Consider the following 13,170-nt stretch of genomic DNA (forward strand, 5'->3'; position numbering starts at 1 on the left):
TCTCGTATAAACTACATTTTTTTATTTGATTATTTATTTTACAACTATAGTAATTCATTGTAGCACACCCAAATATTCAACATTTCAGTAGAGTTTATATATTGCTTTATTACTTACTATGTACACGCAGAAATTCACAGGGAAAACATGCATGCAGTTTATTGACAGCATATATGCTGTGAATTTGTACAGATCTGGGCGATCTGGTTTTTATTCTTGCTTCTGAGAAGTTTGTACAGCAGTTTGTACAGTCAGTGGAATCTGCATGACAGAGCAAAAACATTCAGAGATCTAAGGCAAGTTCATTAGGGTCGGTTTACACTTGCGCAGATGCAGAATGGAAATGGCAAGTGCATCCACGTGCAACAATTTCTCCTGTCTGCTTTGTGTCCGCCCCTTGCTGCATGTCTGCAGGGTCGATCACGTTGGTCTGTACGCATCACCGCTCACCTTTACCGCCACCGCTTGGTCCCATCATTGGCCTGTAAGTTGGCAGATGCATGGGGTTCTCCATAGGCTGCAGCAGGCCAATTTTTCCTATAAACAGGGAGAATTTTCATTGGTCCAACATGAACCAATGAGAATTCTCCTTGTTGCTGAGGATTCCCATTGGTCTTTGTCAGCCCAATAGAGATCTCCCACTGGGCTGTTTTGACGGGACCCAAGTGGCCACGATGGCGGCGGGACATGTGAGTATGACATCACTCAGTGATGGGATGTGGGTGAAACGGGCAACGTGGATGCAGTGGCTAGCCTAGTGAGAATGGACTGTGTCCGTTCTCATAAGCTTTCATTGGACACATTTGCCCATCCAGTCTGGAACTCTACATTCCATCTCGTGTTCCGTAGCACACGGATCGTACATGGATCCATGTTTTGTAACAACTGGAACTGGATCCTATTTTTAACATAGGATCCGCTTCCTGCTTTTAAGTGGAGCTTTAAAAACGTATCTCATGTATATATATTTTTTTTAAATATTTTTTTTTGACATTTTTAAATGGGTCGGTACAGCAAAAACGATATGTCAACAGGTCATTAAATGAACATAGCATTTGTATAATTTAAGAAGTAACTTTAAGTCAAAATTTGCCAGGGGTATGAATAATTATGGGCAGCACTGTACATGAGCATACTGTTCAACATACTGTACAATGAGCCGTCTTATGCATACAAAAAATTCACATCTCTATTCTTCAATTCCATAAAAAGCATTACTTGAAATCTTGGTATAAAAAAAACACACAATACTTATCGGCACATGAAGACGTTCAGGAGGTGCGGGGGAGGTCGACGATCGTTTCGCCCCACTATCTGAGCTTTATCAAGACCATAAGGTTGGCTGATAAGGTGCTACAACCTTATGAGCCAATCAATATCAACACTGTGAAGTATGTTGCCTTTCCATGCTAATTCGTGTTTTTTTTCTATTAGGGATTAATAATTACTCTGCATTTCTATCTGATATTTTCAAGCAAATACATCAATTTAACAATAATAATTTGTGATTTTTTTTTTTTTCCTTTCACAGGATTGCCTGACAGCAGACATGAAAAATAACATACGTTTATACACCTTGTTGCCGGTGTTGCACTCTTCAATTCATGCACTAAAGGTAAGAGGAGTTGCAGGGAACTAGACATTAAAGGGAACCTTAACTGAGAGGGATATGGATGTTTCCTTTTAAACTATATCAGTTGCTTGGCAATCCTGCTGATCTCTTTGGCTGCAATAATGGCTGAATCACAGACCTGAAACAAGCATGCAGCTAATCCAGTCTGACTTCAGTCAGAGCTCCTGATCTGCATGCTTGTTCAGGGGCTATGGCAATAAGTATTAGAGACACAGGATCAGCAGGAGAGTAAGGCAACTGGTATTATTTTAAAAGATTTAGGTTCCCTTTAACAGTGCAACCAGTGATCCTTAATTCATGGTGTTAGACAGTGCACAGTTAGCTTAAATGGGGATTGGGGGGAAGGGGGGGGAGGTGGGCTACCAGACAATCAGGGCAGCTATATGGGGATGGGAGGACTACCAGACGTGTACATGTAATTAAGGCATCAGGAAATTCGGGCACAGGGGGATGCTGATAAACGTCTCACGCTGCTCCTGCAAAAGTCCCGGCAGCGTTTATTACTATTCCCCCTACAGGCTGTTATGGATTGTGAGGTAAGATGTAGTTCGTCTGCTAGCTTTTGCTGGGGCCTAATTATTCTGTTTAATTATAGTTACTGCCTGATCGCTGCTATTACGACCTTTGGTGGCGCCTTGTGCGCTCAAATTTCCCTGATTCACTACCAGACTGCCAGAGTGTAAGGGTTAGTAGATCCCCCACCTTATATCAGTCTCTATGCCCCAATTTACCTCCACAGTCTTCACTCTGTGTGGTGTCAGTGTTGCTTGCGAATTTTCGCCAAAGCCATTTTCGCATCGAAAATCCTAATTTCGATTTCGCCAAATTTTCGTGAAAATAAGTACCATTTTCGCTTCAAAAGGCGAAATTTCGCAATGATATTTTCGCATTAATTTTCGCCTAAAGTCCGTTTTTTCGCGTTAAATATCTAAGCCCCCTTAAAAGCTAGAATCACCAAATTTGCAGGGTATATTAAAGAGATATGTGGGCACAAGAGGAAAAATAAATTTTTCAAAAAGACCTTATAGTTTTTGAGAAAATCGATTTTAAAGTTTCAAAGGAAAAAAGTATAAATTTAAATGCAGTAAATGACAGTTACTTAAGCAAACCTAGAGGTAGTGTAAATGTACTAATAGCAAAAGAAAGGGCCAAGTGCAAGGGCAAAGGGCCAAGTGCAAAGGGCCAAGTGCCAAGTGCAAAGGGCCAATTGCAAGTGCAAAGGGCCAAGTGCAAAGGGCCAAGTGCAAGTGCAAAGGGCCAAGTGCAAAGGACCTAGTGCAAAGGCAAAGTGCAAAGGCAAAGGGCCAAGTGCAAAGGCAAAGGACCAAGTGCAGGTTCAAAGGGCCAAGTGCAAAGGGCCAAGTGCGAAGGGCCAAGTGCAAAGGCAAAGTGCAAAGGCAAAGGGCCAAGTGCAAAGGCAAAGGACCAATTGCAAGTGCAAAGGGCCAAGTGCAAAGGCAAAGGGCCAAGTGCAAGTGCAATGGGCCAAGTGCAAAGGGCCAAGTGCAAGGGCAAAGTGCAAAGGCAAAGGGCCAAGTGCAAGTGCAAAGGGCCAAGTGTCAAATGAAAAGGGCCAAGTGCAAAGGCAAAGGGCCAAGAGCCAAGGGCCCTTTGCACTTGGCTTTTTGCACTTGGCCCTTTTCATTTGACCCTTGGCCCTTTGCACTTGCACTTGGCCCTTTGCACTTGGCCCTTTGCACTTAGCCCATGGCACTTACACTTGGCCCTTTCTTTTGATATTAGTAAATTTACACTACTGCTAGGTTTGCTACAGTAACTGTCATTTACTGCATTTAAATGTATACTTTTTTCCTTTGACACTTTAAAATCGATTTTCTCAAAAACTATAAGGTCTTTTTGAAAAATGTCTTTTTTCTCTTGTACCCACATATCTCTTTAATATACCTTGCAAATTTGGTGATTCTAGCTTGTAAGGGGGCTTAGATATTCAAATTTTCGCCTTCTGAAACGAAAATAGTATTTATTTTCGCGAAAATTCGTCGAAAAGTATATTTGCATTTTCGCTCATCACTGTGTGGTGTGTCCCCGTGTTAACGGGAGACAAGTATGGTCTTCCCGACTACAGCTACAACCAGGCCTTAAATGGAACCTGAACGGAGTAATATTGTCTAAAATAAACACATGATGTACCTGCCAATGAACATTTCACACTTACCTCGCCAACTGTTCCTCTCAGAAGCTAACTATTTTCTTATTACAATGATTCCTTCCAGTTCTGACAAGATTGTGTCAGAACTGAAATATATCAGTTGCTGTCAGTTATAACTGAAAGGACAACTGATGAGCAAGGTGATATCCATGTTTCCCTATGGCTCAAGTGGGCGATATTACAGTTTAACAGTGTGCTGACCAGGAAGCTGTTATGATGTAATGGCCATTTCCAAAATGGAGGACTGAGAATTACATTGATCACTCACAGTAGACAAACAGAATGCAGGAGAGGAGAAAGAGATTGATGAGTAGACTACATGGGAGGGGGGGGGGGGGGAGGGGGGCAAGTATGGCATGTGTATCTTTAGTTCAGGTTTGCTTTAAAAGACCACTATAACGAAAAAAGTTGGCAGTTAAAATGTGACAGAACTGACAGGTTTTGGGCCAGTCCATGTCCTCATGGGGGATTCTCGGGGTTTTCTTTGCTTTCAACAGCACTTCCTGAACAGCAGTTTAACTGCCAAAATAGTAAGATACCAGCCAGCCTCCCTAATCACTATTTTGTCAGTTAGGCTTTGCAACTGCTGTTCAGGAAATGCTGTTGAAAACAAAGAAAACCCTGAGAATCCCCCATGAGAAAATGGACTGACCCCAAACCTGTCGGTTCGGTCAGATTTTAAGCACTTGAGGACCGTAGGCAGCCCCCCCCCCCCCCCCGCCCCCCCCCCTAGTGACCAGGCTATTTTTTACAATTCAGGCTCGCTGCAGGGCTCACTGCAGGGCGGTACAACTCAGCACACGCGTAATTCCCCAGCATTTTCTGCCCACCAACAGAGCTTTCTGTTGGTGGGCTCTGATCACTGTAAGGATGTTTATTTATTTATTTTTTGTTTGTCTTTTTTAAATACATTCTCATTTTTTGTTTTTTTATTACTAGCCCTCCCTTCCTCCCCCCGCCAGCCAATCACCACGATTGGCTGTCATACGCATGAGCCTATGACAGCTGATCGCTCCTGTGCCTCCAAAGGAGACAGCCGTGTCACAAGGTCTCTGATGGGCTGTAGGTGGCCCTGATGGTGAATACAAATTTAGATATTGGGAAAGCCATATATTTGTAGTATACTTGGATTTTGCAAAGGCTTTTGTCACTGTTCTCCACAATAGCCTGGAGCAGACGCTGAGGATACAGGGACTAGGAGAAAAAGGGCCTGATATAATTCACTTTTGCCTCAATTCACTAAGATCCTGCTGGAGATAATAAGGCAAGAGAAAACTTACCTCCACACAGTAAGAGAGTTATCTTATCTTTTCATTCCTTAAGTTACCTCCTCTGTAGTTAATTTACCTCCTCTGTAGTTAAGTTACCTTCTCTATAGTATTTTCACACGCAGTTAATAAACAGCCTGGCCCATATGCAATTCACTTTTTCACCTGAGATATCTCCAAGTTGACATTTTCACACCATGGCCCATATGCAATTCCAGTTTTCTCCTATGTTTTCTCCTAGGAGATAATTTTTCATCTTCTATTTTAAATAATTTTCCAGCACTTTTCAACTGAACTTTTCAAAGTACAGAGAAGTAAGTACAAAAGTATTATCAAAATTATTTTGAGTATTTTCTGAGTTTCTGGTGGCTTAAAAGGCATTTTATTGACAAATTTAAAAATATCACCTAGGAGAAAACTTGGGTGAAAAAGTGAATTGCATATGGCCCCATGTCCTAAAATCCCTTTAACCACTTGCCAACCGCCCACTGCACAGAGGCGGCCGGCAAGTGGATCCCGCAAGGACCGCCGCATGTACAATCGGCGGTGGTCCTTGTACGGGCATCGGCGGAGCGATCGCGTCATTCGTGACGTGATCTGCCACCGGCGGCTGGCTCTGCCCCCCTCGCGCTGTAACCCGGCGGCCGTTCGGAAGCGCCGGCGGGTTACTAGCACCCGGATCGCCGCATACAAATTGTATGTTTAGGGCCTCTAAAATGCCAGGGCAGTATAGGAACCCCACAAATTACCCCATTCTAGAAAGAAGACACCCAAAGGTTAGGAGTATGGTGAGTTCATAGAAGATTTTATTTTTTGTCACAAGTTAGCGGAAAATGACACTTTGTGTAAAAAAACTATTAAAATCAATTTCCGCTAACTTGTGACAAAAAATAAAATCTTCTATGAACTCACCATACTCCTAACTGAATACCTTGGGGTGTCTTCTTTCTAAAATGGGGTCATTAGTGGGGTTCCTATACTGCCCTGGCATTTTAGGGGCCCTAAACCGTGAGGAGTAGTCTTGAAACAAAAATGACCTTTGAAATCCTAAAGGTACTCATTGGACTTTGGGCCCCTTAGCGCAGTTAGGGTGCAAAAAAGTGCCACACATGTGGTATTGCCGTACTCAGGAGAAGTAGTATAATGTGTTTTGGGGTGTATTTTTACACATACCCATGCTGAGTGGGAGAAATATCTCTGTAAATGGATAATTGTGTGTAAAAAAAATCAAACAATTGTCATTTCCAGAGATATTTCTCCCACCCAGCATGGGTATGTGTAAAAATACACCCCAAAACACATTATACTACTTCTCCTGAGTACGGCGGTACCACATGTGTGGCACTTTTTTACACCCTAAGTGCGCTAAGGGGCCCAAAGTCCAATGAGTACCTTTAGGATTTCACAGGTCATTTTGCGACATTTGGTTTCAAGACTACTCCTCACGGTTTAGGGCCCCTAAAATGCCAGGGCAGTATAGGAAGCCCACAAATGAACCCATTCTAGAAATAAAACACCCAAAGGTATTCCGTTAGGAGTATGGTGAGTTCATAGAAAGTTTTATTTTTTGACACAAATTAGCGGAAAATGACACTTTGTGAAAAAAAAAACAATTAAAATCAATTTCCACTAACTTGCGACAAAAAATAAAATCTTCTATGAACTCGCCATACTCCAAACGGAATACCTGAATGTGTTTTGGGGTGTATTTTTACACATACCCATGCTGAGTGGGAGAAATATCTCTGTAAATGGACAATTGTGTGTAAAAAAAAAATATACCCACCCAGCATGGGTATATGTAAAAATACACCCCAAAACACATTATACTACTTCTCCTGAGTACGGCAATACCACATGTGTGGCACTTTTTTGCAGCCTAACTGCGCTAAGGGGCCCAAAGTCCAATGAGCACCTTTAGGCTTTACAGGGGTGCTTACAAATTAGCACCCCCCAAAATGCCAGGACAGTAAACACACCCCACAAATGACCCCATTTTGGAAAGTAGACACTTCAAGGTATTCAGAGAGGGGCATGGTGAGTCCGTGGCAGATTTCTTTTTTTTTTTTTTTTGTCACAAGTTAGCAGAAATGGAAACTTTTTTTTTTTTCTTGTCACAAACTGTCATTTTCCGCTTACTTGTGACAAAAAATAATATCTTCTATGAACTCACTATGCCTCTCAGTGAATACTTTGGGATGTCTTCTTTCCAAAATGGGGTCATTTGGGGGGTATTTATACTATCCTGGAATTCTAGCCCTTCATGAAACATGACAGGTGGTCAGAAAAGTCATAGATGCTACAAAATGGGAAAATTCACTTTTTGCACCATAGTTTGTAAAAACTAACTTTTACCCAAACCAATAAATATAGGCTGAATGTTTTTTTTTTTTTATCAAAAACATGTTTTCCACATTTTTCGTGCTACATGTATACAGAAATTTTACTTTATTTGAAAAATGTCAGCACAGAAAGTTAAAAAAAATCATTTTTTGACAAAATTCATGTCTTTTTTGATGAATATGATAAAAAGTAAAAATCGCAGCAGCAATCAAATAGCACCAAAAGAAAGCTTTATTAGTGACAAGAAAAGCAGCCAAAATTCATTTAGGTGGTAGGTTGTATGAGCGAGCAATAAACCGTAAAAGCTGCAGTGGTCTGAATGGAAAAAAAGGGTCTGGTCCTTGAAGAAAACCTGAACTGAAAATTAAAAGTGAAAATCAACATACACAGGTCATACGTGCCTCCCATGTAGTCTATTCCTCAATCTCTTTCTCCTCTCCTGGTCCTGTTTGTCCACTGTGATCAAGGGAATTTTCTGTCCTCCATTTTGAAAATGGCCATTACACCATAACAGCTTCCTGGTCAGCACACAGTTAAACTGTAACATCGCCCACTTGAGCCATAGGGAAACATGGACACATCAGTTCTCCTCTCAGCTGTAACTGACAGCAACTGATACATTTCAGTTCTGACAAAATGTTGTCAGAACTGGAAGGGATCCTTGCCAGAAGAAAATGGTGAGCTTCTGAGAGGAACTGATGGCAAGATAACTATGTAATGTTCAATTGAAGTTACCTCATGTGTTTATTTTAAATAATTTTACTCAGTACAGGTTCTCTTTAACCACTTGAGGACCGTGGGCTTTACCCCCCTTAAGGACCAGGCACTTTTTTTCCATTCAGACCACTGCAGCTTTCACGGTTTATTGCCCGCTCATACAACCTACCACCTAAATGAATTTTGGCTCCTTTTCCTGTCACTAATAAAGCTTTCTTTTGGTGCTATTTGATTGCTGCTGCGATTTTTACTTTTTATTATATTCATCAAAAAAGACATGAATTTTGTCAAAAAAATGATTTTTTTAACTTTCTGTGCTGACATTTTTCAAATAAAGTAAAATTTCTGTATACATGCAGCACGAAAAATGTGGACAAACATGTTTTTGATTAAAAAAAAAAACCCATTCAGCCTATATTTATTGATTTATTGATATTGACTGTGGTGCAAAAAGTGAATTTTCCCATTTTCCAGCATCTCTGACTTTTCTGACCACCTGGCATGTTTCATGAGGGGCTAGAATTCCAGGATATTATAAATACCCCCCAAATGACCCCATTTTGGAAAGAAGACATCCCAAAGTATTCACTGAGAGGCATAGTGAGTTCATAGAATATATTATTTTTGTCACAAGTAAGCGGAAAATGACACTTTGTGACAAAAAAAAAAAAAAAGTTTCCATTTCTTCTAACTTGGGAAAAAAAATGAAATCTGCCACGGACTCACCATGCCCCTCTCTGAATACCTTAAAGTGTCTACTTTCCAAAATGGGGTCATTTGTGGGGTGTGTTTACTGTCCTGACATTTTGGGGGTGCTAAATTGTAAGCACCCCTGTAAAGCCTAAAGGTGCTCATTGGACTTTGGACCCCTTAGCGCAGTGGGGTCATTTGTGGGGTGTGTTTACTGTCCTGACATTTTAGGGGGTGCTAAATTGTAAGCACCCCTGTAAAGCCTAAAGGTGCTCATTGGACTTTGGACCCCTTAGCGCAGTTAGGCTGCAAAAAAGTGCCACACATGTGGTATTGCCGTACTCAGGAGAAGTAGTATAATGTGTTTTGGGGTGTATTTTTACACATACCCATGCTGGGTGGGAGAAATATCTCTGTAAATGACAATTGTTAGATTTTTTTTTACACACAATTGTCCATTTACAGAGATATTTCTCCCACTCAGCATGGGTATGTGTAAAAATACACCCCAAAACACATTATACTACTTCTCCTGAGTACGGCAATACCACATGTGTGGCACTTTTTTGCACCCTAACTGCGCTAAGGGGCCCAAAGTCCAATGAGTACCTTTAGGATTTCACAGGTCATTTTTGTTTCAAGACTACTCCTCATGGTTTAGGGCCCCTAAAATGCCAGGGCAGTATAGGAACCCCACTAATGACCCCATTTTAGAAAGAAGACACCCCAAAGTATTCCGTTAGGAGTATGGTGAGTTCATAGAAGTTTTTATTTTTTTGTCACAAGTTAGCGGAAATTGATTTTAATTGTTTTTTTTGCACAAAGTGTCATTTTCCGCTAAATTGTGACAAAAAATAAAATCTTCTATGAACTCACCATACTCCTAACGGAATACCTTTGGGTGTCTTCTTTCTAGAATGGGGTCATTTGTGGGGTTTCTATACTGCCCTGGCATTTTAGGGGCCCTAAACCGTGAGGAGTAGTCTTGAAACCAAATGTCGCAAAATGACCTGTGAAATCCTAAAGGTACTCATTGGACTTTGGGCCCCTTAGCGTACTTAGGGTGTAAAAAAGTGCCACACATGTGGTACCGCCGTACTCAGGAGAAGTAGTATAATGTGTTTTGGGATGTATTTTTACACATACCCATGCTGGGTGGGAGAAATATCTCTGTAAACGACAATTTTTTGATTTTTTTTTACACACAATTGTCCATTTATAGAGAGATTTCTCCCACCCAGCATGGGTATGTGTAAAAATACACGCCAAAACACATTATACTACTTTTCCTGAGTACGGTGGTACCACATGTGTGACACTTTTTTGCAGCCTAGGTGCGCTAAGGGGCCCAACGTCCTATTCACAGGTCATTTTGAGGCATTTGTTTTCTAGACTACTCCTCGCGGTTTAGGGCCCCTAAAATGCCAGGGCAGTATAGGAACCGCACAAGTGACCCCATTTTAGAAAGAAGACACCCCAAGATATTCCGTTAGGTGTATGGCGAGTTCAGAGAAGATTTTATTTTTTGTCGCAAGTTAGTGAAAAAATGACACTTTGTGAAAAAAAAACAATAAAAATCAATTTCCGCTAACTTTTGACAAAAAATAAAATCTTCTATGAACTCGTCATACACGTAACAGAATACCTTGGGGTGTCTTTTTTCTAAAATGGGGTCACTTGTGGGGTTCCTATACCACCCTGGCATTTTACGGGCCTAAAACCGTGAGTAGTCTGGAAACCAAATGTCTCAAAATGACTGTTCAGGGGTATAAGCATCTGCAAATTTTGATGACAGGTGGTCTATGAGGGGGCGAATTTTGTGGAACCGGTCATAAGCAGGGTGGCCTTTTAGATGACAGGTTGTATTGGGCCTGATCTGATGGATAGGAGTGCTGGGGAGGGGGGGTTGACAGGAGGTGATTGATGGGTGTCTCAGGGGGTGGTTAGAGGGGAAAATAGATGCAATCAATGCACTGGGGAGGTGATCGGAAAGGGGTCTGAGGGGGATCTGAGGGTTTGGCCGAGTAATCAGGAGCCCACACGGGGCAAATTAGGGCCTGATCTGATGGGTAGGTGTGCTAGGGGGTGACAGGAGGTGATTGATGGGTGTCTCAAGGTGTGATTAGAGGGGGGAATAGATGCAAGCAATGCACTGGCGAGGTGATCAGGGCTGGGGTCTGAGGGCATTCTGAGGGTGTGGGCGGGTGATTGAGTGCCCTAGGGGCAGATAGGGGTCTAATCTGATGGGTAGCAGTGACAGGCTGTGATTGATGGGTAATTAGTGGGTGTTTAGGGTAGAGAACAGATGTAAACACTGCACTTGGGAGGTGATCTGACGTCGGATCTGCGGGCGATCTATTGGAGTGGGTGGGTGATCAGATTGCCCTCAAGGGGCAGGTTAGGGGCTGATTGATGGGTGGCAGTGACAGGGGGTGATTGATGGGTGGCAGTGATAGGGGGTGATTGATGGGTGATTTACAGGTGATTAGTGGGTTATTACAGGGAAGAACAGATGTAAATATTGCACTGGCGAATTGATAAGGGGGGGGGTCTGAGGGCAATCTGACCGTGAAGGCGGGTGATTGGGTGCCCGCAAGGAGCAGATTAGGGTCTGATCTGATGGGTAACAGTGACAGGTGGTGATAGGGGGTGATTGATGGGTGATTGATGGGTAATTAGTGGTTGTTTAGGGTAGAGAACAGATGTAAACACTGCACTTGGGAGGTGATCTGACGTCGGATCTGCGGGCAATCTATTGGTGTGGGTGGGTGATCAGATTGCCCGCAAGGGGCAGGTTAGGGGCTGATTGATGGGTGGCAGTGTCAGGGGGTGATTGATGGGTGATTGATGGGTGATTGACAGGTGATTGACAGGTGATCAGGGGGATAGATGCATACAGTACACGGGGGGGGGGGGGGTCTGGGGAAAATCTGAGGGGTGGGGGGTGATCAGGAGGGAGCAGGGGGCAGTTTAGGGACTTAAAAAAAATAGCGTTGACAGATAGTGACAGGGAGTGATTGATGGGTGGTTAGGGGGGTGATTGGGTGCAAACAGTGGTCTAGGGGGTGGGCGGGGGGGGGGTCTGAGGGGTGCTGTGGGCGATCAGGGGGCGGGGGGGGAATCAGTGTGCTTGGGTGCAGACTAGGGTGGCTGCAGCCTGCCCTGGTGGTCCCTCGGACACTGGGATCACCAGGGCAGGAGGCATCCGGTGTAATACACTTTGTATACATTACAAAGTGTATCATACACTTTGTATGTGGCGATCCGGGTGCTAGTAACCCACCGGCGCTTCCGAACGGCCGGCGGATTACAGCGCGAGGGGGCGGAGCCAGTCCCCGGCGGCCGATCGCGTCACGAATGACGCGATCGCGCAGCCCATTCCCGTAAAAGGACCGCCGCCATTTGTCTATACCGCGGTCCTTGCGGGGTCCACTTCCCGGCCGCCAATTGTATATACGGCGGTTGGGAAATGGTTAAGGGGGGTAAAGCCCACGGTCCTCAAGTGGTTAAGCCACCAGCAAACAAGAAAATACTCAAAATAATTTTGATAATACTTTTTCTTTACTTTTTAGTACTTTTTAGATTACAAAATGCTAAAAAGTTATTTTAAAAAGAAGTTGAAAAATTATCTCCTAAGAGAAAACTCAGGTGAAAAAGTGAATTGCATATGGGCCCCTGTCTTTAACTCTGGAGTTATTTTAAGGATTGAAGAGTTAACTTAAAGACAGAAGAGTTACCTTTAGGTTTAACAGCGAGGAGAACGCCAGTGCATACCACTAAGGCTGCATCTGAAATGACCACCAGCTTAGTGTGCAGCACCTAAATAGATTTTCTGCACACTTCGCATTCAATTCAGATGCAAATCATATGCATTAAATCTACTACTAATCATGCAAACAGGAAACTGAGGAGGAGGGGCTGGGAGCAGCTAACCTGACAGTTACATAGTTACAAAGTTAAGGAAAGGTGGGGGGAAAGGCTGCGCATCCCTAAACACATGTTGCAATTGAATGGTTAATCGCACAGGCAGACACCGCCTCTGCCAGACTGAAAAATGCCTGCCCCACATCCAAGACAAGTGCTAACATTTATTAACCCATTCACGTTCCATCGTTTTCACTTGAGAAATGTTCACCTCCCATTCATTAGCCTATAACTTTATCACTACTTATCACAATGAACTGATCTATATCTTGTTTTTTCCACAACCAATTAGGCTTTCTTTGGGGGGTACATTTTGCTAAGAGCCACTTTACTGTAAATGCATTTTAACAGGAAGAATAAGAAAAAAACGGAAAAAATCATTATTTCTCAGTTTTCAGCCATTATGTCCCGGTTATTACACTGTT

The 13,170-nt window shown here is 42.8% G+C and overlaps 1 protein-coding gene across 1 annotated transcript in view; it reads left to right on the forward strand.

Moving 5' to 3' along the window:
* The window catches only part of LOC137558088 (uncharacterized), a 171,854-nt gene that overhangs the window by 132,115 nt on the left and 26,569 nt on the right, over positions 1–13,170 (forward strand). The window contains exon 11 of the mRNA XM_068271719.1: positions 1,532–1,615. Within this exon, the coding sequence (XP_068127820.1) occupies positions 1,532–1,615 (84 nt within the window). The remainder of the gene's footprint in view (positions 1–1,531; positions 1,616–13,170) is intronic.

The sequence above is a fragment of the Hyperolius riggenbachi genome, chromosome 1 (genome assembly GCF_040937935.1).
Source record: "Hyperolius riggenbachi isolate aHypRig1 chromosome 1, aHypRig1.pri, whole genome shotgun sequence".
Taxonomy (NCBI): Eukaryota; Metazoa; Chordata; class Amphibia; order Anura; family Hyperoliidae; genus Hyperolius; species Hyperolius riggenbachi.